This window comes from Schistocerca nitens, chromosome 6, assembly GCF_023898315.1.
Source record: "Schistocerca nitens isolate TAMUIC-IGC-003100 chromosome 6, iqSchNite1.1, whole genome shotgun sequence".
Lineage (NCBI taxonomy): Eukaryota > Metazoa > Arthropoda > Insecta > Orthoptera > Acrididae > Schistocerca > Schistocerca nitens.
Genome location: NC_064619.1, coordinates 371,533,760 through 371,547,561, shown reverse-complemented (window position 1 = coordinate 371,547,561; position 13,802 = coordinate 371,533,760). Strand labels below are relative to the sequence as shown.

At 45.7% G+C, this 13,802-nt stretch overlaps 1 protein-coding gene across 1 annotated transcript in view; it reads right to left on the bottom strand.

Moving 5' to 3' along the window:
- The window catches only part of LOC126263369 (spidroin-1-like), a 54,871-nt gene extending 42,393 nt beyond the window's left edge, over positions 1-12,478 (bottom strand). Inside the window, 4 exon segments of the mRNA XM_049960461.1 lie at positions 10,160-10,333; positions 10,336-11,445; positions 11,448-12,405; positions 12,465-12,478. Coding sequence (XP_049816418.1) covers positions 10,160-10,333; positions 10,336-11,445; positions 11,448-12,405; positions 12,465-12,478 — 2,256 coding nt within the window.
- Positions 12,479-13,802: the final 1,324 nt, after the last annotated feature.

The window sequence follows — 13,802 nt, the reverse complement described above, 5'->3', positions numbered from 1 at the left end:
ACATTATGGTTGACCTTAATTACATTTTTTGATATAATTAAGTAGATAAATTACACAGGATTACAAACTTTCTAATCAACCTCAACATCTCTATTCACTACTGGCATTTGTTTATCACTGTCAGTATACTGTTCATTCTTCTCTTAGAATATATTGTCCTAGCGTATTCTTTTTGCTCCCTGTTTCTTTATCTGTTTGACCTTCAGAATTCCCAGGTAATATTGCTAAAAGCTTTTTCTTAATCTATAAATCATATAACTTCACATTTCTTAACCCAATTTTCTAAAATAAATCATAGTATCGGTATTGCCTTGGGTGTTCTTAAAATTCTCCTGCACCCACATCTTTTCAGAATTTGACTTCTACCAATTTTTCCATTAAATTGAGTCAACATATTGCAACTATGAATTATTAAACTAATGGTTTGGTAATTGTTATGTCTGTTAGTACCTGCCTTCTTTGGAGTAGGGGTTCCTATGTGTTTCTTAATACATTACATTAATACTTGTTCCATAGGTCATGAGTACAACATTTCATAATGATGTGGTACTTGAAGCCTGAGGTTATTTTGCCTGTTTCATATGTCTTGCATAGTAGGTATGATAGTTTTGGCATGGCTGGATCTCCCAAATATTTCAATAATTCAGAGGATATGCAGCCCATTTTCTGACATCCCTCATATAAGGAGGATGACCTTAATAGCATAACATTTCCATTTCCCTTGCAGAACATAATTTGGCAAGATCACAGGAAACATGAAAGACTTATTATTCTTATTTGATTCTACAATAACTAATAGTTAATGAGTTTATATACTGCTTGCTCTATGGCAGTCTTTAATGAAACCAAAATTAGCAGCTGTTATTCCCAGAAAGAAACTAACATTCTATTATAAGCTACTTTTTAAAGAACTTCAAAGAACAATCTGAGGATGAAAATGGGTCAATAACTATGGGCCAGTTGCTTACTTCTGTTTTTGTAAATGTGTATTATAAGGGGTGATGAAAGTTTCCATTTGAGTGTGTAGCTGCACCACATACGTAGTCTGGCATGACCCAGGTGTGGGTATGTGTTCAAGCACAGACATTTAGGTAAGGGTTTAGGGTGGCATTCATGCATTTCTTATGTGTGTGGGGTAAATTCAGAAAGGTGAACTGTGTTGATGTTATTACCAACTGTTTCCAGAAAGAACTAATAATCCTTTTCTTGGCTGCTGAAGGACAAACACCAGTAGATGTCCATCAGAGAATGAAGAAAGTGTATGGGGCAGCATAACTTTTGAGAACGACTGTTGTGAATGGTGCACCAAGTTCCATACTGTTGCCTTATTACAATGAACATCATCATACCACAAATGCCAATAGATCTAGCAGGCATGGAATAATGTGCCCAAGACAGTACTTGCCACTTGTATCACTGACTCCATGCCAGAGCCAGTACCTGCACTGCTGCCTCTGGAGACTACATAAAGCACTAATATAGGTATTCCAGCACAGATTAATATGTGGTCCCCAAGAACTGCCAGTTATTTATCTGTCAAGACAGTCATTTCATGTACTTCTTATATATTGTTTCACCAATAAATGTTGAGTGAATTGGTAAACCCTAAAAGAAGGTTTTCCTTTTCCAACCTCAGCAGCATATGTTGACTACTAACCCTCGAGCAGGTGCACCTGTGTAGTAAGTGTGCCATCCACAAATAACATTGTATTGTACTGTTCCATTATTGCTTTATAATTGAGTGTCCATATCTACTCCTCCAATATTACTGTACCTCACAGAGTGCTAAACAGTACTGTCATACAGACAAGAAACTGTGGTAGTATACAATAAACAGAAAGCCAGGTGAGAAAAAAATTTATAATCTGTGCAAGAAAATGACACAGATTCCAAGCTAGTGGTGCAGTCCCACAATGAGGCCATTGTTTAAGAGATAATTAGCAATTCAATCAGTAATTGGCTGGGTTCTTATGCAAATGTGCTGATTAATACTTCGAGTGGGTCATTACTGTGAGGCAACAGTCATACCCAGCAATAGTGATATAATGAAAGTTTATTTTATTAGTGTTTAATTAAATAGTGATTATCTCATATGATCTAAATTTATTTTATCATTGTTTTAGAAAACTAAGGTTAAACTGTGATTCTGCTCATACATGTTTACCTCAGTAACACAAAAACAGCTATTCTTTAAATGTGTACAAAGTATGCCACACTCCAGCTTGTGTTATAAAAAATGGTGCACCTGCTCAAGAGTTAAAGACAGGCTTATGCATTTATGCCCCAATTGGCAGTACCTGTCTAGAACCTGACTCATATGAAAAATTTTTTGAATCTCTGCAACAACTGCTCCAGTTTCATTATTCTGATTCACATATTATCATATTGTTACATTATTCTTTTTTCTTTTCTCCTTGATTTTTCTCTTCTTGGTTTAATCAAGAAATTAGTGTCTTAATTTCTCTCTGAAATACTTTGTTCCAGAAAAACATGTAATGGTTTACAATCTGATTTTCTTTTATGAGCAAGATATAAACAGATACTAACTTTTAATGTCGGTCAGTTTCTACTCTCAGTATTTATGTAGCTGTTGCCTTCATTGTCCATACTCAGAGTTCACCTCTGGCAATCCACACAGATCTCTGCTGCATTTTCAGGACTTCTGCTGACTAGTTCTGTCCATTACACATTCCCTAAGAAGTGCTGTGAACCACAATAAAACAAGAATCACAAAAAACGTGTAAGATTTGGTCTTGGATTTTCAGCTGCTGTTGAAAAGAATTAAAAGAATTTAGTAGCTGTTTATTTAAATTCAGTGTCTCTCACTGCTGCTGTGATCTTGGAGTTTGGTATCATTTGCCCTACTGAAGTAATTCATTTTGTGCCTACTAATGCTTGTAATTGTCCTTCACCTATTCTTGGAAATGTAATTGCATTGTGCAGTGCTCCTGCCTTTTTGATGATATACTGAAGAATTTTGCAATACTAATGTAATGTATTTTTAACTCCAATTATTGAAAGAGCTCTCTTCTTAGTAAAAGATCTTATATTGCATATATTCTCACCCTTTATCTCCATTGTCACTGTAATTGTCACTTCCCCATTGTAGAGGAAAACTGGATTCATAGTGTTAGAATATTTTAAGAGAATGATTAAATTTCTCATGTAACATGTCCTTTGTTAAATTTCCTCCCATTTTTCATGCCATGAATTTGCCCTGAATAATGGAACTGAGTAGCCACATCCTCTTCCTCAAATTACACACACAGGAATGCAATGCTAACATGGATCCATCTAGGTGGATCTGATCAATTTCTATGGCTTACAAATAATAATCTGTTATGTGTGGCACATTTGTAGGAATACTTCCAGATTTTTTAATTTTCTTTGGTGATGTGAGACGCTTAGTGCTCTTTCTTCACAAGGTTGTTATGTTTTGGTAAGAGGGTCAAAATGTCTTAGGTTGTTGCCCTTTGTGCGGTTGAAGATACTGTTTTCTGTTTCTTCATTGATTGATTGCTGAGAAGCCACCTCAAAAAATTTTGAAATCATAGAGACTGATCAGATAATATTCTGGCTATTATGAGTGTTTCTAGAAACTAGTTGTGCAAGTAATCTCCCTGAAGCCCTGCATTTTCATGTATGACAGAACAGCTTGTCTTATTACTCAGAGTGAGACAATCTTCACATCTGAGTGTGCAGCATTCACACCTATGTGCTTGATGTCATCATCAATTGATAGTTGACTTTAAAGTCCAAACTATTCCCAGAACGCCCAACAAACACTATATGATCTTCTTTACCAAGGTCTTTGCTCATAGACCCTAAATCACAGGTAACATCACTGAGCCTTGCAGTTGGTATACAACGCTAATCATCTGCTATTCCCTTCCCAGGGAGTTTTGTACTAGTTCACACATTCCCCTCTAATGACTGCTCTCTTGCAGAAAGTCTGTATTGGTTTTTGAACCCTCTGACTAGTGTTGTGATTGACTAAAATGTACAATCAATATGAAGAGAGTGCAAGCACTGGTTCATGAATAGCTGTGATATAAAAACTAGATTTTTCTTTGTATTGTACGATATGATTTAAGTTCTTCTGCTCTTTGGTAATTACTATGGTGTGCGATGGATGAATATTCTATGTACAGCCAGTAAATACAATCAAGTGTTGACTGCTATCATAGTTGTGTGTATCATAAGTTGATGCTGAATTCCGGTAAAGTGGTGACCTCATACTGAACAATATGGAGCATTCTCTACAATCATGCACACAACACAATGGAGTGCCACAAACCACCATCTGCAAGCAACACCATGCCACAGACAGCCGCTCAGAGTATCAGCACAGGCTCAAGCAATGGCAACAAGAACTAAAACATAAAAAATTTACCTTTCTGGCCTACAAGAGCACAACTTCGGTCAACAAAAGTGGAGACCATTTTTTGATTACATGGCCTAGTCTCTGATAAGGAACAGTTTACATTGATTATATCACAGTTGGAGTTAAACGTGACCGAACAACTAAACAGTGTTTTACATCGACAATCTTATTCTGTGTTTAAAGAAGCTTTAGTCCAGTGTTTCGTGCTATTGTCAGTATAAAAGTTACAAAAAATTGAGAGTGAAGCATGTGCCAGTGATTCCCCATCCCAAGTACTTTGCTCATTACGTGCAATGGTGGGTAACAAACTGCTGCTGGAACAGTCTTTAAAAATTTTCTGGCTTCAAAGATTTCTACAAGACATGGGGTTCTTTGTGCTTTTACATATCTCTCCCTTGACAAATTGGAACACAAAGTGGATGCAGTCAAGATTGCATGCACAGATAATACACAATGTGCCACTGTGAATGAGGTTGTGGTGGGAGACCCAGAACCACACATTGTGACCATAGCTGCAGCTGGAAAACCCAATGTGCATACTGCACCAGCACAGATTCAAGGCTTACAGGCAGAGCCATTTATGGGGCAGTTGATGAAGAAATTAGCCAGACTAAATGAAAGGCTAATGGGCATGCTCACAATGATGGGGTTCCAGGTAAGAACAACCAGTGACACAGAAAGTGGTGTTGGTACTGCAGGCATTTTATCAATGCAGTGGGGCAGTGCACAAACCCCTGCACATACCCAAATGGGAGTGACAGGTGGCAATAGGTGTGCACACTCATCAGGATTTATAGCTGTGCCTAAAAGGCAGAAAACATGCAATGGTATCATCTGTTATGGACTCCACTTGATTATATATCAAAGACAGAAAGTCTGGTGCACATTACCTAGAATACACTGGTTGAGAAATCAGTGTTTGAATGACTCTTGCAAAAATGAAGATGTTCCTTTTATCACAGCTGCCAACTTTTCTACAATCGGGACATATGAGAAGAAAAAACTAACTCTAGAACTGAGTGACAACTTCTGCCCTACATGGACATTTGACATTGCTGAAGTGACTGGGCCAATTTTAGGAGTTGATTTTCTCTGACTTTTTCAGTAGGCCAGATTTAGTGCATTGGTGCTCAGTGCAAATACCTCTCTTTCCCAAACTCATGACAACATCAGAATGCAAACTGCATGACTCCACCACTTTTGGCCAAGAGATGATGCCTCCCCACATCTTCTGCATCGGTTACATGACAGGAAAAATCACTATTGCTGGAATGTGGAGTACACACGTGTGTTATGCAAGAAGACACCAGACACACATTTACATGAAATAATTGGGCACTTGGAGCTGAGACAGACCTACAAGGTACTTGAAACACAAATATCTCAGATACAAGGTCTGCTTCTGTGGAAAGGTCAACCACTTTTTAATTAAAAGACAAGAATGCTAAGCTGTGAAGGAAAATTGCAAAAAGAGTTGGATTTCACATGCAAAAAACTATGGCTGTGCTGCACTGCTGTGGCCATAGATGGTGGCTGAGCTGCTTCCCCCTCTTCCTTCTCCAAGAGCACCTGTCCATTGGGCAATGACCTCGGCCAACACCTGCTGCGTGAGCTTCCTGCACTGTTGGATCTGGTGCTGGCCAAGAGCAACAGAAGTCATTCCACTCAACAGTTTATTAGGACAACACCAGCTCAGTCGTGGTTTTCAGACTTTGGTACTTGTGTCCCTGTAAATTATCAGCAGCAAAACAGGAATTTGATAAAGTGATCACTGACAGAGCCATATTGAGATCACAATTGCAAATAGTAAAGAAGAAAAACAGATCTTGGAGAATCTGCAAAGGCTACAGGGGTTTCTCCAGATCAGTATTTAGTGCCTCATAGAGCTGTCTTTAATGGTAATCTAGAAGGTGCTTGTTATTTCAGTGTTGTTGGCTGTTGACTGCGTTGACTGCACAAACTAGGCAGCATTTCAAGCACAAAGTACTGAACAGTCTTCCATTTGTGTTCTGCCACATGGATGACACAATAGCATTCTCAAAAACTAATGAGAAGCACACTGTGTGTGTGTGTGTGTGTGTGTGTGTGTGTGTGTGTGAAGCGCATGGGCGCATGGTCATCAGCGCCCAAACGCATGGAAACAGGAACACATGCGGTGAAGGGATGAAGACGGACAGCGAACAAGGAGAATGGCTAAAAGACACAGACATGCAGTTCCAAATCCTCACATACAGAGGCAAAACAAGAGGAGAAGAAACACACTAAAAAAAGGAAAGGAAACACAAGGAAAAGAGAACAGAAATCGAAGTGAAACAAGTAGGTAATCGTGAATGGCGGACCTCTTACCTAAAACCTGGGTGAGCCAGTCACCCAGCAGCACATTAAAATCCTCTCCCTAAAATCCAAGGCAACAAATTGGACAGAACACAAAACCGTAAGACCTTAACCACAGTCATTGCGTCGTCTTGCAAGATAGAGGGCAAATCCGGTGGCAAGGAAACCACTGCCCTCTGATCAGAGAATAAGACACTAAGCACCTGTATGCTTTGTTCCAAAGACTAGAGTGCTATGGTGTTATGGTTAAGAAGGACAAATGTGCTTTTTCAAAAGATGCTGTAAGGTTCCTTGCCTACATTGTATCGTACTATAGTATCTTGCCACTTCCCAAAAAGTGACAGATATTGTAAACATGACCACCTCCTTCTACATTTAAAGGCTTTATGCATTTTTTGTGGATGTCATACTATCATAGAAGACACTTGCCACCTTTTCAGAGTTGCTAACTGGAAAAAACATATCCAGCTGCAGGAAGGTTTCATGTAGTCCTGAAGCTACATCTGCATAAAGTGAGCTATAAAAATTCATTGGTTATTGCTACACTGTTCGTACATCCTGTTTAGAATGCACCAATCAATTTGTGGGCTGACACAAGTCAGACAGCACTGGGCATGGTGTTAACGCATGTCACAGCAAAATGGCAACCTCTGGCTTTCTTTCCCAAACCCTGTTGATACAGCAGAAACAATGGAGTGCATTTGACAGTAATCTCCTAACCATGTATCTACCTGTTAAAGATTTCTGACAATTCCTAGAGGGTCTGGTATGGTATTTACAGTTTTCACCGACCATAAACTCCTGAATTTCATATTCCAAGATATTACTGATCTCAACTCCCCATGTCAGATTTGACAAGCAGAATTCATTGCCCAAGTTTCCTCAGATGTGCAACACATTGCAGGCCAGGATTACATTGTGGCTGACTGCTTGTCACACAACTGTGTGACATTTACTGTCATTAACTGGGCTGAAGTAGCAGCAGAACACAATATGGACAACTTCCTTTAGCAGCATTGGGCTGATCCTGCATTGACAGGCCTTTGCCTTGAGCACCTGTCAACAACATAAGACAAGGGATTTGGTGCAACACTTGAGGAACCAAATTATATCCATTTATCCGAGCAAAGTGGTGACACCTGGTGTTGGAGACCTTTCATAATGTAGTACAACTGGGAATAAGAGCTACTGCTAAGTTAATACTAGACAGAGTTGTTTGGCTGGGAGTGCAGAAGATTGCCATCAATGGGTTCAATGTTGCAAGTGATGTCAAGGTTGTAAGATCTCTTGCCACAACTTTACTCTGGTGGATGACTTCCCCTCCCCTTCAGGGAGAGTCTCGTATTTGGATATTGTATGTCCTCTTCCCCTTCAAAAGGCTTTTGCTTTCTAGTTACCATGATACATAATTCAACAGGTGGCCCAAGGCTGTCTCAGTACTGGATATTTCAGCAGTGTCAGTGCAGACACATACAAACTACAAACTACCATCTTGCCAGCAACAGGATGGTAGAGCATATGCACCACCCCCTGAAAGCTGCCTTGGCCTGTTGTGCAGAATCCTGGGTGACAGCTCTACAATCAGTACTTCTAGGCTTCTTCACACTAATTAGAGATGACTCAGGGTGTTTCTCTGCCCAATTAGACTGTGGAGAGCAACTGAAGATACTGGGTAGTTTTTCTCACCCTCTTCTCTTCCAGTCTATTGGTCAGGGAATATGCCATATTTTTACACACCCTACATACTCGTGTGCAACTCCTCAAACCTACCGATCTGTCATGCACAGAGACAAAAAATTTTCTCCCAGGAAGACTTGTTCAAATTGGTGTTTGTTTGGATAAAAGACAACACTGCTGGACCTCCTTTCCCCTCCATGTATGTGATTTTTTAAGGGCATTGACAGGGGTGACAAAACATTTCTGGTTGAAAAAACGTTAAACAAGACAGTGTCAGTTGACCACCTCAAGCCAGTACATGACGATGCCTGACCAGATGAACTGTGTAATGAAAGAGCCCAACTGTTATATTCCCCTTATGACTTGTCAGAGAAAGATACTCACATTCATCTTCTTGAACACATGAAGAACCTGATTGTGTTTATCTGGTCTGGCAGATAAGTGCTTTCATCGTTTGAGGAGGGGGCAGCTCTCTAGCTGAGAGACTGACAGACCATGTGAGTAAACACGTTACACACGTGAACTAAGCTACAGCTCTCCCAAAAGGAAGAGCTGACGTGGTGGACTAAAATGGACAATCGATATGGAATTAGTGAAAGCAATGATTCATGAACAGCTGTGATATAAAAACTAAATTATCTTCATATATGACAATATGACTTGCATTCTTTAGTAATTACTGTGGTGTTGTCTTTCCTATTGTGTGTGTTGGATGAGTATTCTGTATGTAGTAACTAAATGCAATAAAGTGTTGACTGCTATCATAGTCATATGTATTACAAGTGGATGCTGAAATACTTACAGTATTAGCCTTAATTTGCTCTTTTTCTCTCTGCCTTATCCTTAGGTTGACTGTTTACTCTGGTCCACAGTCTCCACTGAAGTAAAACTGTTCTAGTTGCCTAAACTGAAGCTAGCAGACATGAAGCATTTCTTGAACCTTTTGCCTGATGTGGCAGCTTTGACCAGTTGATTCATGTCGCCTATTTCTGATTGTACTGCTGCCAATTGCAGTTCCTTAATGTGCTAATTCGGCGTGCTGCCAGATTAGCATGAAGCTTAAACATTACTTACTCTTTCTTTGTAATCATGGAGCATTAAGCACAACCATTACAGTGCTAAAAGCTATGCCTATCTCCATCCAAATTGGTTGCTTCACCTCATCCAATATGAAAAAAGTGTAGGCTTTTGTTACTGTCAACCACTTCTCCCTACTCTGCGGCAGTTTTCACACTTGGCCCATTGTGATGACATTCTTTTGCACTATACAGGTTATTTAATGAAAACTGTTCAGTGAAGAAACTATTTTTATGAATTTCTGGTGTTTTATTTAATTAAATGTGACTGACATATGATAAATATATAATTCAAACTGCCTCTACAGCTGAATGGTTAGCATCTAGGGCCTGGTTTCAGGTTTGTTTGTTTTTAGGTAGGAAGGCCTGGTTTATATAGTTTATGTGCCACTCTATCAAAGGGTGAACAATGATTAAGTTGTATTTCCTGCCAAAGTATAAAGTGAACAAAATCTCTAGTAAGTATGGTATGGAAAGTTCTGCCTGAACATAAATGTACAAATTATACAAATTGAAGGTAGAGGGGGACAAAGGGGAAGGGGAAGGGACTAATAATATCAGCTGCATCAGGGCTTTATGTGTAATCAGTGGCTGTAAGTGAAATTTTTGTCAGATCAGGGCTTTAACCAAGGGTCTCCTTCTTACTAGGCAATTACCCTCCTTTGTCCCCTCCTTGCCCACCCCTTACCCTCCTTGCCCACCCCTTACCCTCCTTGCCCACCCCTTACCCTCCTTGCCCACCCCTTGCCCTCCTTGCCCACCCCTTGCCCTCCTTGCCCACCCCTTGCCCTCCTTGCCCACCCCTTGCCCTCCTTGCCAACCCCTTGCCCTCCTTGCCCACCCCTTGCCCTCCTTGCCCACCCCTTGCCCTCCTTGCCCACCCCTTGCCCTCCTTGCCCACCCCTTGCCCTCCTTGCCAACCCCTTGCCCTCCTTGCCCACCCCTTGCCCTCCTTGCCCACCCCTTGCCCTCCTTGCCCACCCCTTGCCCTCCTTGCCCACCCCTTGCCCTCCTTGCCCACCCCTTGCCCTCCTTGCCCACCCCTTGCCCTCCTTGCCCTCCTTGCCCACCCCTTGCCCTCCTTGCCCACCCCTTGCCCTCCTTGCCCACCCCTTGCCCTCCTTGCCCACCCCATGCCCTCCTTGCCCACCCCATGCCCTCCTTGCCCACCCCATGCCCTCCTTGCCCACCCCATGCCCTCCTTGCCCACCCCATGCCCTCCTTGCCCACCCCATGCCCTCCTTGCCCACCCCTGGCCCTCCTTGCCCACCCCTGGCCCTCCTTGCCCACCCCTGGCCCTCCTTGCCCACCCCTGGCCCTCCTTGCCCACCCCATGCCCTCCTTGCCCACCCCATGCCCTCCTTGCCCACCCCTGGCCCTCCTTGCCCACCCCTGGCCCTCCTTGCCCACCCCTGGCCCTCCTTGCCCACCCCTGGCCCTCCTTGCCCACCCCTGGCCCTCCTTGCCCACCCCTGGCCCTCCTTGCCCACCCCTGGCCCTCCTTGCCCACCCCTGGCCCTCCTTGCCCACCCCTGGCCCTCCTTGCCCACCCCTGGCCCTCCTTGCCCACCCCTGGCCCTCCTTGCCCACCCCTGGCCCTCCTTGCCCACCCCTGGCCCTCCTTGCCCACCCCTGGCCCTCCTTGCCCACCCCTGGCCCTCCTTGCCCACCCCTGGCCCTCCTTGCCCACCCCTGGCCCTCCTTGCCCACCCCTGGCCCTCCTTGCCCACCCCTGGCCCTCCTTGCCCACCCCTGGCCCTCCTTGCCCACCCCTGGCCCTCCTTGCCCACCCCTGGCCCTCCTTGCCCACCCCTGGCCCTCCTTGCCCACCCCTGGCCCTCCTTGCCCACCCCTGGCCCTCCTTGCCCACCCCTGGCCCTCCTTGCCCACCCCTGGCCCTCCTTGCCCACCCCTGGCCCTCCTTGCCCACCCCTGGCCCTCCTTGCCCACCCCTGGCCCTCCTTGCCCACCCCTGGCCCTCCTTGCCCACCCCTGGCCCTCCTTGCCCACCCCTGGCCCTCCTTGCCCACCCCTCGCCCTCCTTGCCCGCCCCCGCCCCCTCGCCCTCCTTGCCCGCCCCCGCCCCCTCGCCCTCCTTGCCCGCCCCCGCCCCCTCGCCCTCCTTGCCCGCCCCCGCCCCCTCGCCCTCCTTGCCCGCCCCCGCCCCCTCGCCCTCCTTGCCCGCCCCCGCCCCCTCGCCCTCCTTGCCCGCCCCCGCCCCCTCGCCCTCCTTGCCCGCCCCCGCCCCCTCGCCCTCCTTGCCCGCCCCCGCCCCCTCGCCCTCCTTGCCCGCCCCCGCCCCCTCGCCCTCCTTGCCCGCCCCCGCCCCCTCGCCCTCCTTGCCCGCCCCCGCCCCCTCGCCCTCCTTGCCCGCCCCCGCCCCCTCGCCCTCCTTGCCCGCCCCCGCCCCCTCGCCCTCCTTGCCCGCCCCCGCCCCCTCGCCCTCCTTGCCCGCCCCCGCCCCCTCGCCCTCCTTGCCCGCCCCCGCCCCCTCGCCCTCCTTGCCCGCCCCCGCCCCCTCGCCCTCCTTGCCCGCCCCCGCCCCCTCGCCCTCCTTGCCCGCCCCCGCCCCCTCGCCCTCCTTGCCCGCCCCCGCCCCCTCGCCCTCCTTGCCCGCCCCCGCCCCCTCGCCCTCCTTGCCCGCCCCCGCCCCCTCGCCCTCCTTGCCCGCCCCCGCCCCCTCGCCCTCCTTGCCCGCCCCCGCCCCCTCGCCCTCCTCGCCCGCCCCCGCCCCCTCGCCCCCCTCGCCCGCCCCCGCCCCCTCGCCCCCCTCGCCCGCCCCCGCCCCCTCGCCCCCCTCGCCCCCTCGCCCTCCTCGCCCGCCCCCTCGCCCGCCCCCGCCCCCATGCCCCCTCGTTGCCCGCCCCCTTCCCCTCCTTGCCCCCTTGCCCGTCCCCACCTTGCCCCACTTTACCGCACCCGCCCCCTTGCCCTCTTCACACCCCTCCCCCTTCCACCTTCGATTTTCATCAGTGTTGTTGTTGTTGTGTTACTTTATCATTTCCATCATTACTATTTTTTGCAGGATCCAGTTGGGAAAATTGATCTTAGCAAATGTTTGACAAAAACCATTGGTTCAGTAAGCAGGAGTCAGTGTGCTCGACCAAGAACTTTCGTCATAGAGACAAGCACTCAAGACACTATATCTACTGCCATGAGGTATGCTATTGATATAAAGTTTCATCACATTGATAAGAGAAAGAATAACACAGATATTTATTACTACATTCATGGTTATCTGGTTACTAATTCTGTTTCAGAAGTTGGTTTTCCTGCCTTGTAACAGTCATTTTTCTCTCTGTGTATAATTTTTTACATGGCTGTAGCTTTATAATAGGACGCTAGAAACAAATAGAACTCTCTGAAACGTGATACATGATAGTCACAGAGACATGACAGTAAGGACCACTTAACAAGAGATGTCTTCAGTGGACTTTGTTCACTCTCCTTGGTCAGTGGGGTAGAATTAAAATGTTCATGTGATGCCTCAGACACATTATCACTTGTCACAATGTGAAGATGCTACCTTCTCTTGCTTGCTGGTGCCTGACCAGCTAACATGTTTCTCTCCTACTCTCCCAAGACAGCCCTTACATTTTAGCCTTAGTGGTCACTCTCCAGGCAGTGATTTCTTCCCTAAATGCCACATATGTATAACTCTTTTTATGGAATAACCTTCCAGGGCTCAATTTTGGAAACTGTCACTTTCATATTGTCGCAGAGGAAGCTGAGTAGCACTGTCACTGTGGTGCAGCGGTTATGATACTAGACTCTTGCATGGAGGGTCATGAGTTCGAAACTCACCTGAACTGTAGAATTTTAATTTATATATTCGGTTTGAGGACATTCTAGAAGTAGCCACAAATATCAAGAATCATTGTGTTGGAATGTTCTGTAACTGTATATGTATGTGTTCTGGCCAGAGGCAGTTCGCTCCACGTTCTTGTATGTGCAAGTGCTGCATAAACCTTCATTAAGTGATTTTAGTGTTTGTCATTCATCTAATTACACCTTCTTCTACGTGACATTATTCTGGTGGAGACGCTGGGTATTGGTACTTGTGATAGCATACATTATCAATGACACAGTGGCTCCCATCAGGCCATGACAGAGCCACTGTTCATGTGGCAAGAAACCCAAGTTTGAGTCGTATTCAACAGATTTCAATCTATCGGAGACAGAAGAAGAAGAGAATGTTACGATGGCAGCAATTGTGTGCCAACGCATGAGACATCCTTCTGGGTTCTCTGGTGACAATGGTCAAGATCCAAACAAGTGGCTGAAGGTATATGAGTGTATAGCCAAATGTAACAAATGGGATGACACCGTGT